A 17,073-nucleotide genomic window follows, 5' to 3' on the forward strand; every position below is an offset into this window, starting at 1 on the left:
TCCTGCTACTTGCTATGTAATGTAAAGTAGATATCCCGTACCGTTTCCTACATGCCATCATGTTTTTTGTAATGTGTCCCGTCCTGTTTCCCACTACGTGTCTCCTTCCCATTTCCCGCTTTCTGCAACGCGTGCCGTCCCATTTTCCATGACGTTTTACGACCCGGCTTTTTATTAACCACAAACGTAAATGAAAGATTTTTTTGTATTTACTATTACTGTTATTTCCTACAAAAAGTAAGTGTGCCAATTTTCAGCTTTTTATCTTGAAAATTGTATTACTTCCTATTAGTATTATTTCCTACAGGACCCTCCTCATTTTCCGGGATGAAATCTGTATGTTAACCTGGGATTCCAAGGAATTATTGATTTATAATTAGTTTTTCAATTATCCTACGGGAACCTGACGATTTACCGGGATGAAATGTTCAAGCAAATCAGTCCAGTACATTTCGAGTGATGCGCGTTCAGACAGACAGACAAAATTTTCCAAAACTATATTTTCGTCATCTATATCAGTAACTAAGTATATTCTATTAAGAATTTTAAAAAAATATCCAATGTACAAATTTGACCTTTCTTCAATTTTATTATATGTATTGATGATATAGATAATATATGTAAAATTTAAGTTAAACTTTCGATTTTATTTATTCCAACACAGTGATACATAAATAACACAAACATTATTTTTCCAGATCTATTCTTGACGAGCCGCCTACCACTCCAGATCCTAATGATAGTAAGTAGTGTAAGATTAAATATTTGTAAATAAAATCAATTATGTAAATTCAAAATTCAGTATGTATTAAATGTATAATAAAGTAATGATATACAGCGAGTAGAAGAAACAGTGCAGCAAACACCGCAGCTTATTCTTCAAAGTAAATGTCCTCATGATCTAACAACGGTATTTTTAAATCTGTTTTTAAAATTACCGTTATTGTCTAGACATCATGAGCGAATCTTCTAAAGCAAGCATTGATTGGTTGATGACAAATACTTTGTCAAGATGTACATGTGGAAACTATTAAATCCTCATGAATATAATCGTTTATTGTGCAGCACAACTGTCGGTGGTAGACAACGTGGACAACGAGAGCACCAGGTCCGGCGGCACGGTCGCCAGCACGGACTCCGACGTGCCGCTCAAACCCACTAACGAACTGGACAAGAGGGTACTTATTGTCGAATTTTAATTTCATTTTCATAAAGATTCTATAATGTTTACATGCCATACTCCTGGCGGAACATGTAAGTTCATACAATTATCTATTTATACGTAAAATCTGTTCGCGCTATGTTTCAAGTGAATAAACATAAACAAACATTTGCAAAACCTCGTATTGTCTGTTCGAAAAATAAGAAATCATTCAAAATTCAGAAAACTTCAGGCAAAAACTATGAAGTGAATCGATTTAGCTGTTACAGTCTATGCATATGTTTTACTTGCAGTCCAAATTACTAAATTGTTTTTCCTTTAATCAGGTGCAACTGGTGACGCGGCTGATGGAGCGTGGCTGTAACTGCGGCGACGGCAAGTGCTCCAAGCTGCTCAAGGTCAAGAAGGTGGGCGAGGGACGCTACAACATCGCCGGCAGGAATGTCTTCATCAGGGTAACTTCTCATCTTATATTTGATAAGTCACGACAAAAAACTCCATACCTGGATTGCCGAAGGGGGATCTCGATCTATGGTCTTGACTCATCATCTATCCACTACTACTATTTTATTTAAATGCAATTTCACATAAGTACATTATAATATGAGCTTTGATGGTGAACGCAAAACAATATAGTCTCGATTGTGACTGAAATTCCAGCAGAGCGACTCTTCTAAAGCAAGCACTAACAGTTTTGTCGTTTCAGTTGCTGAAGGGGCGGCACATGATGGTGCGCGTGGGCGGTGGCTGGGACACGCTGGAGCACTTCCTGTCGCGGCACGAGCCCTGCCAGGTGCGCCTCGTGACCGGCGCGCGCCGCGTGCTGCCCGTGCCCGTGTCCCCGCCTCCCGCCGACACCCTCTCACCCGCCACCAGCCTCGCTGGCACCCTTTCACCCGTAGACAGCAAAGCCTCCTCGATCAGCGGCAAAGTTTCACCCGTCGAAAGACCCCGGTCTAGCGGAAAAAGCTCCCCGGATATCCGCCGAACTTCAACCCCCAAAAATAAATTAAGGTCCGCTTTGACCTTGCCCCTGAAACAGGATGAGAACAAAACTCCGGCACGCACTAGAAAACAGTCCGCACCTAGCTTTAGCACGCCCAACACCCCGACGGGCAGGACAGTCAAAACACCGCCAGTAGAATATAGAAAGTCACTCACCTCTGCGTCTCTGGTCAATAATACGCCGAAGAAGTCGCGGAGCATGAGCCTCGCCGTGGTGAAGGATGAGAAGAAACCGTTCTGTGGGACCGACCGACTGAATCAAGCTAAGAAAAAAAGCCTCAGCGCGGCGACTACTTCCACAGAGACGGCGACCTCTATCACTCGAAAAACTCGCAGTCAAAGCCTGGCTTCCACCCCGACCAACGAGCCGAAACGACCATTGTCTGTGAACGGCTACGCGAAAAAAACTCGAAGCATGAGCCTCGCCGCGCCCGTGGAATACATCAAGCCTCTAAATAAGAGCATTTCGCTGAGCACAAACGGACCGATGACCCAGGCCGCCATTGAAGAGAGCATCAGGTTGTCGCTGGCCGCCAGCATCGCCGACGAAGCCTCGCCCAAGAAGCCATTCTTGCACATCAAAGCTAAATACCGAAGTCCGCCGCCGCGCGAAGTCCCCCCGAGATAATCTGGCACGAGATAGTTCTCCTCATTCCACTAGTTTTAAAACTCGACTTTAATTAAGCTAAGGAGATTCCATCATCAGTGAACAGTCAGATCTCCGAGCAATCTCATCATGTCGTAGTGAGTAGGCGCTTTAATTTAATTCATGTTCATGCCCGACGGCCTCGGGGACTAGTCATAATGGATCGTTTTCTAATGATAATTTGTAACGTTAATTATTCATAATATTATTAATTTAATGATTTCCAATTGCAATAATTCGAATATTTTTTATTTTAGTGTGAATATAGTTTTTCATTGTCAAGGAATAACAGCCATATCCCTAATATTGACAATATATTAAGAACCATTAGGTATACAGATCTTCCAATTAGATTAGCGTTAAAATCTCTGCAACCATACATATGTGAGAGGGATCTTGTAGGTTTAAAACAAGTGACTTATGACCTTACGGTACAAACTCGTCAATATCCACACATCCTATATTTTGATACGAAACATTAGATTATACAGTATTTTTGCACCCAGTAGATAGAGCACTAGCTAGACAAAGCCTTGTTAAAAATAAATAAAAAATCTTTAATACTTTTTTACACTAATAACTGAAGTGATCGTGGGGAATGTCATCTGTTCAAGCTAGTTATTGTGCCCTTGTTATTCCTAACGATGTATTGGTGACTATTTACTCTTTTGAAGACGCTAGATTCAGATTTCGACACTTGTAGTGATATCAACGAATAGTTTTAAGAGTTCAAACGTTTCTATCTCTCGCTTTATAATCGTTACCGCGCGCGATGCTGTTAAACTTAGTCTTTATCGATACATGGCTAGCGACGATACATTCAGTTGTATCGAGAGATAAGAGCCATTGAATCCGAATCGAGTTTGACAGCAGCGCGTCCCTCGAGCTTCGAATTATTATCGATACTATGATAAGTGATGATCGTGTAACTGCCAATCTACCTACCTATTGCAATATAGTGCCAACGGTTAATTATGTATGGTTGATAATAAACTTTGATATCAATATTATTTGCTGGTTTTAATTCTAAGGTAGAAAACACACTCAGTAAACAAAGAATGTTTATAAAAATCGATTCAAGGACATTGAGCGTGTTACATCTGCCTCGCACCATTCCGTTCACCTTTTGTAATAACGGCACAGCACTGCAATAGCAAACTTCTGGCTAAAGTTAGCAATGCTTAAGAATAAGCATCACCAATAAACTTTTTGGCCACTAAGTTTACAATCAATTAAGTTCAATGTGTTTCACAATCTTGCAACGCAACTGCAACCTATTGTTGGTACAATTTGTTCTAAGTGCAGTCTTTGTCAAATAAGGCCTATTTTAGCAATTGCTTTGCGTTTTAAGTCATGTATTTAGGCAGGAGGTATACAAAAGCACATAAAGAGCATAGTTACCTACAATCACTTAGTAATAGACATGCAGGGTTTTACTACTCGTAGCATGCGGCGTGGAAGACTCACAAGATTCAATACGTTTTGAACCTAGGTTCATAAACTAGATATTATCATCATACCATAAAATAGTATCACAATTAGTCAATTTTGCAAAATAAATACACAATGGTATAAATTGTTCACAATCGTGTCACAAAGCATAAGGGAAATGGGAATCACCCAAATGGAAGAAGGTAAGAACTGGTCATGGTATTATTGTTTGTATGGAATTCAAATGGATCGAAAGTGGAAATTTTCTCCACCATAAAGTTAAAATAAATTATTTATTTTGATAACTGAAAATACAGACTTAACTCACAGTCACAAGGATATTATACCCGGTGAACAAAATTGGAAACTTTCATGCTTTGTCACTGTCTAATATATTGAACCCGTATAAGCAACCCGTGTTAATGTTGTGACGTCCGCAGTGCCGCGGCCGCGCCCGCCGCCAGGCGGAGGTGCCGCCGCTCCGGCGCCGCTACACCTACTACAAGATGTTCAAGCCCATGTGCTACGAACTGCCCAAGCCTTTCAAGATATCGCTCGTCTAATCTATGTTTGACGTACACAGAAAATGCTATGGACTTCGTGACAAACACAGAAAACTAAAGACTAGAGTACCAAAATGAAAGATATGAAACATATCTTTCATTCGGCTCATCAAAAGAAAAATGCGGATTTTTGCCACCACTTATACCAGTTAAAAATGTTGAAATATGGAATGTATAGGAACGTGAGTTTTTGTACCTAAAATGATGTATTACACAACATATTATTATTTGTTATTTTTAATTGCTCTAGAATCAACGTGTGACGAAGTTTGTTTCAAACGTTATACAAGCCTCAATTTACTAGATCTTTGCCATTGTGACGTCAAAGGCTCAAAGTATCTTAATCTGACAAAAAGACAATCTGTTGTTAAAAGACATCACGAGAAAACGTATATTTTCGTCATATTATAATTTTATTGTATACCTCAGTTAGGTAAAGAAATAATATAAAAATATATAAAATCATCGTAAACTAGGAATGAAAGAATAAATGCAATACGGAACGTGCATTAAAGATGCTCCACTTGTTCATAGATATAAATTAATTAGAGAGCAGTCGTACGTAAGTGATTAATGTGAAATATTTACTTATTTCTATTTGTAGATAAAATACCGAACATTTTGGATTGTAATGCATAACCACAGAGTCATATCCTAATAGACAACGCTAGGATTGGAAGATCAATCACTTTCCTTAACCCGACTCAAAAGAAATGTTACAACTAGTAATGTCTCTATTTCCCAAGTAGACAGTTTTTTGAAAGAATATAGATAATATTCAAATATAGTAAATGTACAGAATATCAAAATTCATCATCGAATTTTAACGTAAATATATGGCGGAAAAATTGCGCTATCTATTACTATACGTACCTGTAGACAATGGCCTAATATAAGGTACAAAATTGGTACATGGGTAGTCTTGCAATGACTTCTCAATATAATTATAGTAACCTCTAGTCATACACAGTCGAGGGTAATTTTGTTACAAGCGGTGTGGCGCATTCACAATAAACTATTTAAACACAACTATATTTCATTTCATATAAAACTTACTTTCTAAATAAATAGTCGACCACGTTTCTCGTAGTTAATTTTATTATGTTCAGTAAATATTACATTGCAAACATTGAAAATATTAGTATTATGCGTAACCGTAATTGTAGGAAGTTCAACACTTAGATATGTTCTTCACATTAAATATTTGAAACGTGATCGAATATTCCCTCCTTATAATAAAAAATACGGCTATTTTAATGTAAATAATAATTAAATTTAATACATTTGGTAGATAGTTGTATAACCGCACTAAAGTGTTAGTCATTTGGCCGAATTACCTATTATAGGTTTAAAATTACTAGGGTTGGTTGGTAGGTAGTAGGTAGGGTTGGTTGTACAAAAAACTTGGCAAAACGTATGCTCTTTCGTAATTATGCAAAAAAAATATCAATAATAAACATATGAACCCCATGAATAATTACGATGTAAATATGAAACGCAGGCAAGCGATGTGATATTTAAACTTTGTGCACTGAATAACCTAACCCATCTAACCTAAAAAACTACACGAAATTTATGAATGATATCAGTTTGAAATGACTTAAGTAAAATCAGTCAAAAAATCAATAAAATACGATTCCATAACATCACGCGACGAGAATTCTGGTCTAGCGTATCAAATTAGACTGAGAAGCTATATAAAAGCTAGCAATCGTAGCAATCTCATATGACTGTGAGTTTTGCGTCAGTATAAGCTAATTTAAAAGACGTAGTACGCCATATAATAGGCCTTTTAAACTTGTAATGCACACTTCTATACTTGTTCCACAGTAAGCATAGTAAAAGGAGCAAATATTATTGATTAAATTTCACCATTACTAGATTTCTAAAATGTTTATGCGAATATCATTGCGATATTTATTATTAGGCATTGGGATTGAGATTTTTCTTCCTTGTCATACCTAATCATCACAAACGTACGTAAGAGTTTGCCAGCTACAAATTCAGATTTACAATAGTGTTGCAGTTTTGTCGATAGTTTACTATCAATATCATATCTATAGGCTATCGATAGTATAAAGTGTAGTGTAAAATACTATTAATAGTATCGATTCGCAATAATATACTAGGTACACTATCGATAATATGCCTTTTTCGACTTTTAAACTATCGATAATCCGGCAACACTAGTTTACAAGTCATTTGTATATTTTATGGTAAACCCACGTATGCATGTTAAAATTGTTGAAGTTACAAAGTATTTTGACAATTAATGCTCTCCCACTTCACTTGTTATGAAAACGAAAGGATAGGCGACATTTGGTATGCAACGCGAATGGTATCGCAAGACATGACCGCTTACTGGCGCGGGGTACCAGGGCCGCATGGGAGCGCGGGAGTCGGGGAGTTGTTTACTTCTTCTTGCTCTTGCCGAGTGTGAGCGTGTGGTGCGCGGCGGCGGCCTGCTGCTTGCGCCGGGTGAACTCGATGGTGTCGTCCTCGATCTTCTTGCGGAGCTCCTCCAGCCGCTTCTTCTCGTCCGTGTGGTCCTTCTTCAGCTTGTCGAACTTGGAGTGCAGCTGGAAGACGTCATTTTTGGTCAATTTATTTCAATTTAAAATATTGTGAAATTTCAGAGGAGAGTCAAAATTTAATAAAGCTGAAAGTTTAAAGTCTGTTCAAAATCACTAGGTATTTCGCTATTTTTAAATTCTTATCGCCGTGGAAAAAGCTCCACCAAAAGAAAAGTCTAGTAACCTCTTTCTCGGCCTCTTTGAGCTCGGCCTCCTTTTCCTTGACCTTCTGTACAAACATCTGCCTCATTTCGTCTTCCTTCTGCTGAAGTTCCGCCAAATGAGCGCTACGCTTTTGCTCGAATGTCTGTTGGAATGACACCTGAAAATAAAAATCGGTAAATCAGACAAAAATTCAAACACCATCGAATTATATATTTTACAACCCGTTTTAAGAGAAAGAGAGGCAAAAAAAAGTGAACTGACCGGCTTGTTGTCGGCGTCGACGTCGGTGAAGCCCATCTGCTGCAGGCGCCGGCGCCGGTACAGCTCGTAGTGGCGCGCGTGCGTCTTCTCGCGCATGTCCTCCATGTTGGTGCGGATCAGCATCTCGCGCAGCTTCACGAAGTCGCAGTGCGATTCGTTCTCCACTGGAAATTGTAGCCAAATGCTATTACCACATACACTTGTTCGACGGCCATGCATCAACACGTGAACGGGTCCTGCCAGGGAGAACTGGTCAGCTTGATTCTCATACATTCTGTTTGGTTAATAGTGCTTTATATCTATTCTTTATTACCACTCAATCGCAATCGCAAATCCAAATTATACATATAACATACTAGCTACGCTCCGGTGCTTCGCTCCCATGGGAATTGCGAGATAAAAAGTACCCTATATGTTATTCCAGGTTATATTCTACCCGTGTACCAAATTTCATAACAATCAGTCCAGTAGATAATACGTAAAGAGGTAACAAACAAACTTACTTTTGCGTTCATAATATTAGTTTAGTTTATTTACTAGTTTAGTTAGTAATTACTTGGGATTAACGACAAAAAAATACTTAAAATTGAATCTACTTCCGCAGGGTTGCCTACTTTATACCTTGCGAGTACACTGAACAGATTTACTGTCGTACTAGGCTATCATGACCAACAAGAATATCTCACTTTGCATAATCCCATAGGAGTCGGGTAGTCTTAGTATTGACGAAGTCGGTACGGCCGACTCACAAACAGAATATGCGAAAAGTACTAGGGCCTCATAGGAACAGGGATATCTTACCTTGCACGGTTCCCCAAGGATATTGCCTAGCGCGCACAGTCTTATTCCCGATCTTGACGAAGTCGGTACTGCCGACCACCGCGAACGGGATGTGGGAGTTCATGCTGGTGTTCATCTCGGAGACAGACTCATCGTCGACAGGGAACTGGTAGATCTCCACGCCGTTGGCTTGCAGTTCTTGCATTATCTTTGACTGCAAAACATCAAAATTTAAATTTGTCTTCTCGTCTCAGTTTCATGCATGGCGTGGGGCGACATCTGGGGTCAGGCTGCCTGACGTCAACCCACATCGGAAAAGTTAGTTATTTATAAATTGTTAAGATTTTATCCTAAAATTTTGAAATTTATAACTGTGTCTGGTTTTAATTTACAAAGTGGTTAGTAGCAGTGTCAACAAATGTACATGGCATAAACAGAGCATCGAGCAATCCATGTTATGATGCACACAGTCACAACAGGAAACCAATATCAAAGTATGTTGGTTACTGGACAAACGCTATATTTCATTTATTTTTAGCCCCGTTATTCATAAAAAAGTTAATAAGCTAAAATTTGTTTCATCACTATCAAAATCACTTTATAATATTTGAAATTGTCAGAAAGAGAAAACATATTTTAGTTTACAGTATGCTTTAACTTGTTTATAGTAGGTAACAGGCTCGGTAATGTAGATTATCTAGATAGTCCAATCAGACCAGTGTCAATTTCATTAAAGTCGCCTAAAGGCACCTAACAGCAGTGGTCGTTCCGAAATGCTAGTAGTTTGTAGCTTTGATAAATATCATTTGTGATGCATGATGAATTCCTGTGATGACCTAATTTCTGAATGATTTGATTTTGATAACATGTTTTTTACGAATACCGCCATATAGTAGCAGTAGGCGCAGACACGCCAGTGTGCAAGTTTCCTGACGAAGTTTTCCTTCACCGGAAACAAGTATTGTATGATATAGGTATTCAAACACAAGGAAAGCTATAATACTTTGAATTTCTGGAGCTCAGTCTTGGAAATAGTATCTGCCTTCGCAATGATGGGGATGATGTTGACTTTGGTGTCCAGCTTCTTCATGCAGACCAAGTCGATGGACTTGAGCCCGTGTCCTGCAACATGAAACAACATTCAATAAAATGGATCACTGTAATTTGAATAATTCTTTCTTTCATATAAAGTCCAAAACTTATACACCTCTCTCTCAAACATTCAACGCGCATTCAGGGCTGTAACGCCGTGACGGTCAACAAAAACTGGGATTTTACAACCATCTGTCTGCTGATGTCAAGCATATTTGGGAATGCTATCGTACGACATCTATAGGAGGATATGGAGCAGTACAGGGCCACGCCACGAAAACCTATTCACCTATTAATTTTCCTAAGTCGTAAGAAGTTTAGGTTTACATACAATGGGAAATAAAGTATGGCCAGTAGGTAAATAAGGCGGATGACCAGACCACTGAGTCAGACGGGTAGCAGGCTACTATCTTCTCATATGGTGAAGTATTAAGACTATTTAAATTTAATGTCACATTTAAGCTATTGAGGGCAGTAAGTCACCCATTTTTAATCTTAAACGTTTATGCCTGGCCATTACACAAACAATGCCAAGTGAATAATAGTCTGTTTACTGACCAACAACAAGCAAACAAACACTTGTTGACATTGCTGCAAGTTATAGATTCCGTACGAGTTATTCTATTCTATATCATTGTTGACCCTTTAATACATGAAATTCTTAAACTATATCGTCATGTTATTCATTCACATCTTGATTGGCTTATATGCATATTTATGGGAAAATTAAATATGGAGCATTAGTACATAGATACTAATTATTTTTAAAGAAATCTATTCCAATCAAATCCTTTCGAATATTATAAAGTGTGAATGTTTCATGGATAATAATCCGTGAAACATTCACACTATATATATTATTTTCATATTAAAAAATTTATTAATATGAAAATAATATAATATAATTGTACCTATATTTGACACATTATTGCATCAGATTCATTAAATGAATTGCTAAAATTTAACAAATGGAGGCAAGCAAGGCGGTGTATAAAATAAATCCCACCTTCTACAAATTATTTGACCGAATATTCATGATGGAAAACTAGTTTTCCACAAGTACAAACTGCACCACATTCATACACACTCGTCCTTATTAACTATCATAGGTATATATAAGGAGCCGACCGGCGCGGCGACCCAGATGCATTAAGACATTAAGGCCGTCACTTATTGCTTGATCGATTGTACTACAATTAGCTGTTGTCTATCATTCCAGGAAATCGTAATAAAATTAATGATGCATTAAACTTTCCAATTTTTGAGTGTGTACAGCTGATTTTTTTTCATAACTTCTGAAGGGCTGACAAGTTTAACCGATATTTTGTAGTCACAAATGCATAAGTAACTTGTATTGACAATAAAACACAATTATTTTTATTTTTTCAGATATTTAATACTTTAACTAAAAGAGATTCATTCTTGGGATAACTCCCCCATCTAGTATATATATTTTATAAGTGTTAAGTGTTTTTAAGAATTACATTATGAAGACTCAAAACAAAAATAGAACAGTGAAATCTATAAACCCCGTTATAAGACCCGCGTCCCAGTGGGCTTCGTGTGTTGTACGCGCCCGGCATACTGTCAAACTCTGAATATCAATGGCTAATGTCAAGGACAGACGGACAACATCGCGGACACGGGTCAATATGCTACTACATTACTCTAAATACTGGAGAGAGTGAACCTTCAATAATATAACCAGCATTCTTCGCAGTAGCTGCAAAACTAATATAAGCAGTCATTCAATCGTTACCAAGATTTTAATGTAAATAGGAAATGAGTCTTACTAATTCTACTTCCTATTAATATAATAAATGCGAAAATTTGTAGGATGTATGTGTGTACGCATGTTTGTTACTCTATCACGCAAAATCTACCGACTGGACCGATTGTCATAAAATAAATACATGTCAAACGCTAAATACGGCCATGGTTACACACCATGCTCTTTATGGATTACTATTTTAATTACTGACCTCCTTAACATCGGAGGCGAACCAGATTCGAATGCAAACTCATGGAACAAGTAGGATTCGAACCTGGGACCGTTAAGTTCACAAGCGAATTTATTAACCATTGGACCACCACCAGATATACTTTGTTCTTTTATTATTTTTTAGTCTGCAACGCCAGTGCAGGGCACCCGACCGATCTGTCCTCACATTCTGGGACCATTTCACCCAACTTAAACTTAATTATAGTGAGTGCCCCTATAGAGCAATAGAACTGACCGGTGGGACAGATGAAGTAGAGGCAGACGTGCGTGCGGCTGTCGTGGTAGGCGGCGAGCGAGCGCTTGATCTTGAGTTCTTCTTGAAGGAACGCTTCGAACTGGGCGTCGATGTAGTCCACCACCGCTTTAAAGCTGTCCTCCTTGTTCACCTGGTCTCCGTAGCCCACAGTGTCGCAGATCGTCAGCTAGTTTAAATTCAACATTCTTTTTTTAAAATCAAAGCATTTATTCAGAAATTAGATGTTCACAGGCACTTTTTCTCATTCAATTTTATAGTACTAGCTTTTGGCTAGCAGTGGCCCCGCCCGCGTTAATTACTCATGGAAGCATTTATTTTTCCAGGATTAAAGGTACGCTAATTCTTCTCAAGAAGATTAGTTGATCAGGTAACAAACAACAGGTGTTGCACTAAATCTACTGCAACTTCCAAAGTGGGAAGAGGCAAGAAGGTGGAGAATGCTTGTTAAAAAAGGCATGAGTGGTAATTACTATCAATTCTAAATTCCTAGTAAAGTGTTGGAGTCCAGATTCAACATTCTTAATATTCTTCTCCACTTCGCCCAGTCTTAACCATAATACCATATACTACTACTTCAACCATAATACTCAGAAAGTTTATTTTCTATCAACATCACCAATACACACCTTAAGTCTGACATTGCTCTCTTGCAGTTCATATGTATGAGCTTTCAGCTTGACGGTGGGTAAGTTGTGAGGGCTCGGAGACGACTCGAAATTAGTGTTGAACAGGGAGTCCATAAGGGTGGACTTGCCAAGGCCCGTCTCACCTGCCAGATATTACAATACTTGTAGTTAAAGTAAATAATATAATTAAATTAATATTATTGATGATTTTTTTACTTTAAAAAAGACAACTGTGTCATGTGTTTGTGATAACTCAAACAATCATCTTTATGATTTGTATTCTCATATTTTTTTTGTAGATGGAACCCTTATGGATAGCTAAGCATTTGAAGGGGCCCTAAATTTAAAATTATTTTAAGTTTACAGACATAACAGCATTAACAGTGTCTAATCTGTTAAGACTTTCAGTTTTAATTAAATGATAACAAAAATCTTTTCTGTGACATGCTTTTCATGTTACAAGGCCAAAAAGGTACTTTTTTTTCCAAAATGCTTAAATTTTTCATGGAATTACAACAGATGCTTTATCAAACCCTAGGAATTTAATTGACCTTCATGTTACATAGTATGAACAATGAGCTACACCCCAAATCAAATAATTTCTCACAAACTGTCACAATCATAACATTAGTATGATATATGAATTCAGAGCAGCACATTATTACAACCACATACTATCCACAAAAATTGTATTTCTTAAACTGTCTACATCCAGTTAAATCCCAACTAATATTATAAATGCGAAAGGAAGTTTGTTACCTCTTCACACACTATCGACTGGTCTGATTGTTATGAAATTTGGTACAAGGGTGGAAAATATGGAATAACACATAGGGTACTTTTTATCCCGAAGTTCCCACGAGTGTTAAACCTCAGGGTGCATCTAGTATATTACAAAGTCACCAGTAGTATATTAAAAATTTGAACAAATAAAATTAATTGCATATTTATTGTACACTATCATATGCTATAACTATAGATCATTAAAATTTAATTGATACAACCAGCATTGGGAAAACTGCCTACACTATTTCTATAAATTGTGCAGTGACTAATGGCAAATGTAAACCAACATAAAACAAATGTGATAAGCCCACCAGTGAGGTGTCGAAACATCAGCCAAGGTAAACAGATAAACTGCACCAAACGACGTGGGTGATTAACAACTAACATTGTAATTTAATGAATCACTCACCTATGCACAGAATATTAAATACAAATCCATTCTGGACACTCTTGTTCACCAGTTGGTCAGGCAAGCTGTCGAAACCGACATGCCCTGACAACTTTAGGGTTCGCATCGCTTGCTCCAGCTGAAAGAAAGCCATAATTAAGTACTCTGAACCAACACTAAACTGATACAATGGTAACTGAATACAACCTCACAAGTAATGTTTGTTATCCATACAAAGATAAACAATTTACAACAACATATTGTTTACATTCTTCAACAGGTTCTTGGAGAACTTTTTCCGTTGGTCCTCAGTCGAATATGGACCGAGTAAACCCACTTTCTCATTGTAATTGTTGGGCGATAGAGCAACGCCCAATGCATCAATTTCTAGAGAAAATATTATTTTTATTAAGAAAAACACATCACAAGTGTATAGAGAAATATAAAAGGTAGAAAATATATACTACATAATTCATTGGTAAAGCACACAAAACACGGTAAAAACAATTTTGTACTTACTTTTGGTGGCTCGACATCCATAGCCGCCATGATTATTTGATTGACTGAATGAAATGAATTGACTGTTTCAGAGTGAAGTCAGTTCTACTTGTTTGACAGTAGACAGTTTAACCAACTTAACAAAAACAAAACAATAATTTACAATAATTATTGATTGTTAAATTATAAATTTAAATTAAACACTTTTTAATATCTTAATTGTTACTTTCAAATAAATAAAAACTATATAAATGTTCACGGTACTGGATTCTATTAAATGTATAATAATATTTGAAAAATATTGAATATGCTTAAACCGGAGCTAAGTGAATTTTATTTTATAATGTTGTTGCCCATGCTTACTTATGATGACGCTAGTATTTAGTTGCCATGTGATTGATTTTGCCATAAAATTCCGGTAACTAAACCCGAACATGAGAATTATGATTGTAATAAATAGCATAGTATGTATGGCACCGAAAATTTACAACAAAATTCCAAATCAATATAAAAGCTTAAATTTAAATCTATTTAAAAAGCACCAAGTCTTTATTAACTGATAAATGTTATTATACTTTAAATGATTTCTTTAATGATAGACTCGGATAGAATTTAGGGCTAGTATAAGTACATTATAATTCTTTTTTGTTTTGGATTTGTAGTGGATAGTCTTCTTTATTTAATTATATTTGCATACCTATATTCGGTAAAACGTGTAGGTCTAATTCATTTTGCCTATTTGTACTCATGTTTTTGGCAAATGTTTTCTTTCTTTCTAAAATAAAATGTAAAATTATTCGTATTTTCTGTTTCTATATCAAAATGTAATAAATAAATGTTTTTTTATTACTTCATTTTTAAATAAATACAAAAATTAAATATTAATTTTTGTATCTAGAATGAATTTACAATACGAATAAAAACTCAAGCGTCCAATTTTTTCACACACACAATAGTAGACATCACATCATACAATAGTTCAGTATTCGCCTAATAAACCTAGGTATTAACATTTTACGAATACATTTCTGATGAAAAGTAAAACAAATGCTTTAATCTTAGTCAACATTATTTACATTTCATTGATTTATCATCGGAAAATAAGTATAGTTGTCTTAGTTATGCCTTTAAACACTATCAACAACAGCAATGTTGCATTGCAAGACTTGATGAAGAACAAATAAAAATCAAATTTTCCGGTTGAATGTAAAACAACTACGCGGTTTGCGTGCAAGCATAGATTTTGCGTAGTATTTTCCAAAGTATCTTTTCAAACATTCCGGCACAAACCCAACTTATTATAAGTAGATAGGTTTAAGCCGGACTTTTCGGAAGTAACTGGGGAAATATTTGGCGTTAACCCAGTAAGGGTTAACCCAGTAAGGGTTAACGCCAAATATTTCCCCAGTTACTAAGATAGGATAAAGAGATAGATGATAAGATAGAAGGTAAGTCGTAAGATTGTAGGCGACGATAGTGCAAACGTAGATATATAATTGTCAAGATACTCGTAGGACTTAGCTGTTTATGATATTAGCTATCTATCTAGTTCTATCTATTCTATCTATATCTAGTTCTACGTCTTGGATCCATATCCCCACGCAAGCCTCTCAAAAGGACCGGACTTTAAGCCGTGAAGTTTTAAAAGGAGAAACATAATAATAATATAGTATATAATAATATAGTATATAATAATTTAGTATGGGTAATTTGCCCTTGCACGTATTAAAGTCATCGTTAGGGAAAATTACTGTCAACCCAAACCTGGCAACACTTCGAATCCAAAATGGCAGAATGCGACTTTGGTGTGTTATCATGTGAGCCGAAGTGATGATGTTTTCTTGATTATTTTCGTCGCGAGTGAATATTAAAATTGTGAACTAGTGCTTTGTGACACAATTAACCATGGCGGACCTAAAATCACCGCCGTTTAGTGATATCAAGAGACCTGAAGAGGTCGTCAGGATGACGACAAATGATAGCCTGAAATTTGCAGTTCTTATCGGGCTTATTGAAGTTGGACAGGTGACCAACAGGGAGGTGGTGAACACCGTGCTTCATCTGGTAAGCAGTAGATTTAATGCGCATTCATATTACATGGTAATTACTTTAGGAAGGTTACGCGAAGACTTATTAGAATCGTCTTGGAAAATTGCAGTGTCGTGCATTGGATTTAATTTATTCACATTTATTGGAATCTTATAGGATGAAATTATTTTAAGTGACTGGAACGTGGTGTTACATATGAGATATTGTGATTATGATGTGTTGGAGTGGCGCGTCTATTTTCATTGTTTTTATCGATCGCATTTGATCGTGAATCGGTCGCGCGGCCAGCTAGGACAGTCGCGGCCGGCTAGCACTGTTTGTTTTGATATATCGTTGCTGCGTGCCTGCCGCTCGTATCAAGTCATGTCTTGAGTAAAATTGATCATTATTTTTTTATATTTCTTGTCCATAAATTGTCGTAAGTGTATGATTTCTAAACGGCCGCCGTTCGCTAATTTCTGAATGTTATTGTAGGTATGACGTGGTTTTACTTTTACCTTGAAATTGTAGGTAAGTATATTATGTACTGACTGAAGTTTTATGTAGGTATGTGTAGTGTTGTAGCAGTTAACTTTTAAATTATGTTATATTGTACTGTACTTGGTAAGGTAAAGGAATCTGGGGATCGTGCGACAGTCTTATCATATAGGATTAACTACCTCGTACACCTGTCTTATTATAACTATCAGTAGGCTTTAGATAGGTTAGCAGATAATCAAACATTTTGTCACATTATGACTTACATAGTCAAACAATGAGTCTATGAATAAGGTAGGTAGATAGGCCCTGC

The 17,073-nt window shown here is 36.9% G+C and overlaps 3 protein-coding genes across 5 annotated transcripts in view; 2 read left to right on the plus strand and 1 right to left on the minus strand.

Annotated features, from left to right (window-relative positions):
* Window positions 1–3,823, plus strand: part of LOC128678835 (GAS2-like protein 3) — a 67,647-nt gene extending 63,824 nt beyond the window's left edge. For both annotated transcript variants that reach the window (XM_053760666.2, XM_053760667.2), the window contains exons 7-10: window positions 699–742; window positions 1,066–1,178; window positions 1,489–1,617; window positions 1,869–3,823. In XM_053760666.2, the coding sequence (XP_053616641.1) occupies window positions 699–742; window positions 1,066–1,178; window positions 1,489–1,617; window positions 1,869–2,795 (1,213 nt within the window). In that variant the 3' untranslated portion in view covers window positions 2,796–3,823. The remainder of the gene's footprint in view (window positions 1–698; window positions 743–1,065; window positions 1,179–1,488; window positions 1,618–1,868) is intronic.
* A 1,346-nt stretch (window positions 3,824–5,169) lies between these two features.
* Septin2 (Septin 2) lies at window positions 5,170–14,382 on the minus strand. Of its 2 annotated transcripts, none has more exons than XM_053760668.1 (9): window positions 14,256–14,382; window positions 13,758–13,875; window positions 12,563–12,705; window positions 11,916–12,102; window positions 9,590–9,708; window positions 8,608–8,800; window positions 7,807–7,970; window positions 7,565–7,702; window positions 5,170–7,386 (listed from the first exon to the last, which is right to left on the minus strand). In XM_053760668.1, exons 1-9 carry the CDS (start codon window positions 14,283–14,285, stop codon window positions 7,219–7,221), a joined length of 1,260 nt encoding a protein of 419 aa, XP_053616643.1. In that variant the 5' UTR covers window positions 14,286–14,382; the 3' UTR covers window positions 5,170–7,218. The 2 variants fall into 2 exon arrangements, with proteins under 2 accessions (XP_053616643.1, XP_053616644.1); XM_053760669.1 differs by lacking the exon at window positions 14,256–14,382 and adding an exon at window positions 13,944–13,962.
* A 1,632-nt stretch (window positions 14,383–16,014) lies between these two features.
* rg (rugose) overlaps window positions 16,015–17,073 on the plus strand; it is a 397,734-nt gene continuing 396,675 nt past the window's right edge. The window contains exon 1 of the mRNA XM_053760674.2: window positions 16,015–16,298. Within this exon, the coding sequence (XP_053616649.1) occupies window positions 16,140–16,298 (159 nt within the window). The 5' untranslated portion in view covers window positions 16,015–16,139. The remainder of the gene's footprint in view (window positions 16,299–17,073) is intronic.

The sequence above is a fragment of the Plodia interpunctella genome, chromosome 20, assembly GCF_027563975.2.
Source record: "Plodia interpunctella isolate USDA-ARS_2022_Savannah chromosome 20, ilPloInte3.2, whole genome shotgun sequence".
NCBI classification, from domain to species: Eukaryota; Metazoa; Arthropoda; class Insecta; order Lepidoptera; family Pyralidae; genus Plodia; species Plodia interpunctella.

What these genes read in the sequence shown, in the direction of transcription:
- Septin2 (XM_053760668.1), bottom strand. Translation starts at nt 14,285, where the DNA reads ATGGCGGCTATGGATGTCGAGCCACCAAAA. An exon ending in TGGATGTCGAGCCACCAAAA is followed by an intron (nt 13,876 to 14,255) that starts GTAAGTACAAAA and finishes GCTTTCTTTCAG; the next exon opens with CTGGAGCAAGCGATGCGAAC. An exon ending in ATTTAATATTCTGTGCATAG is followed by an intron (nt 12,706 to 13,757) that starts GTGAGTGATTCA and finishes AATATCTGGCAG; the next exon opens with GTGAGACGGGCCTTGGCAAG.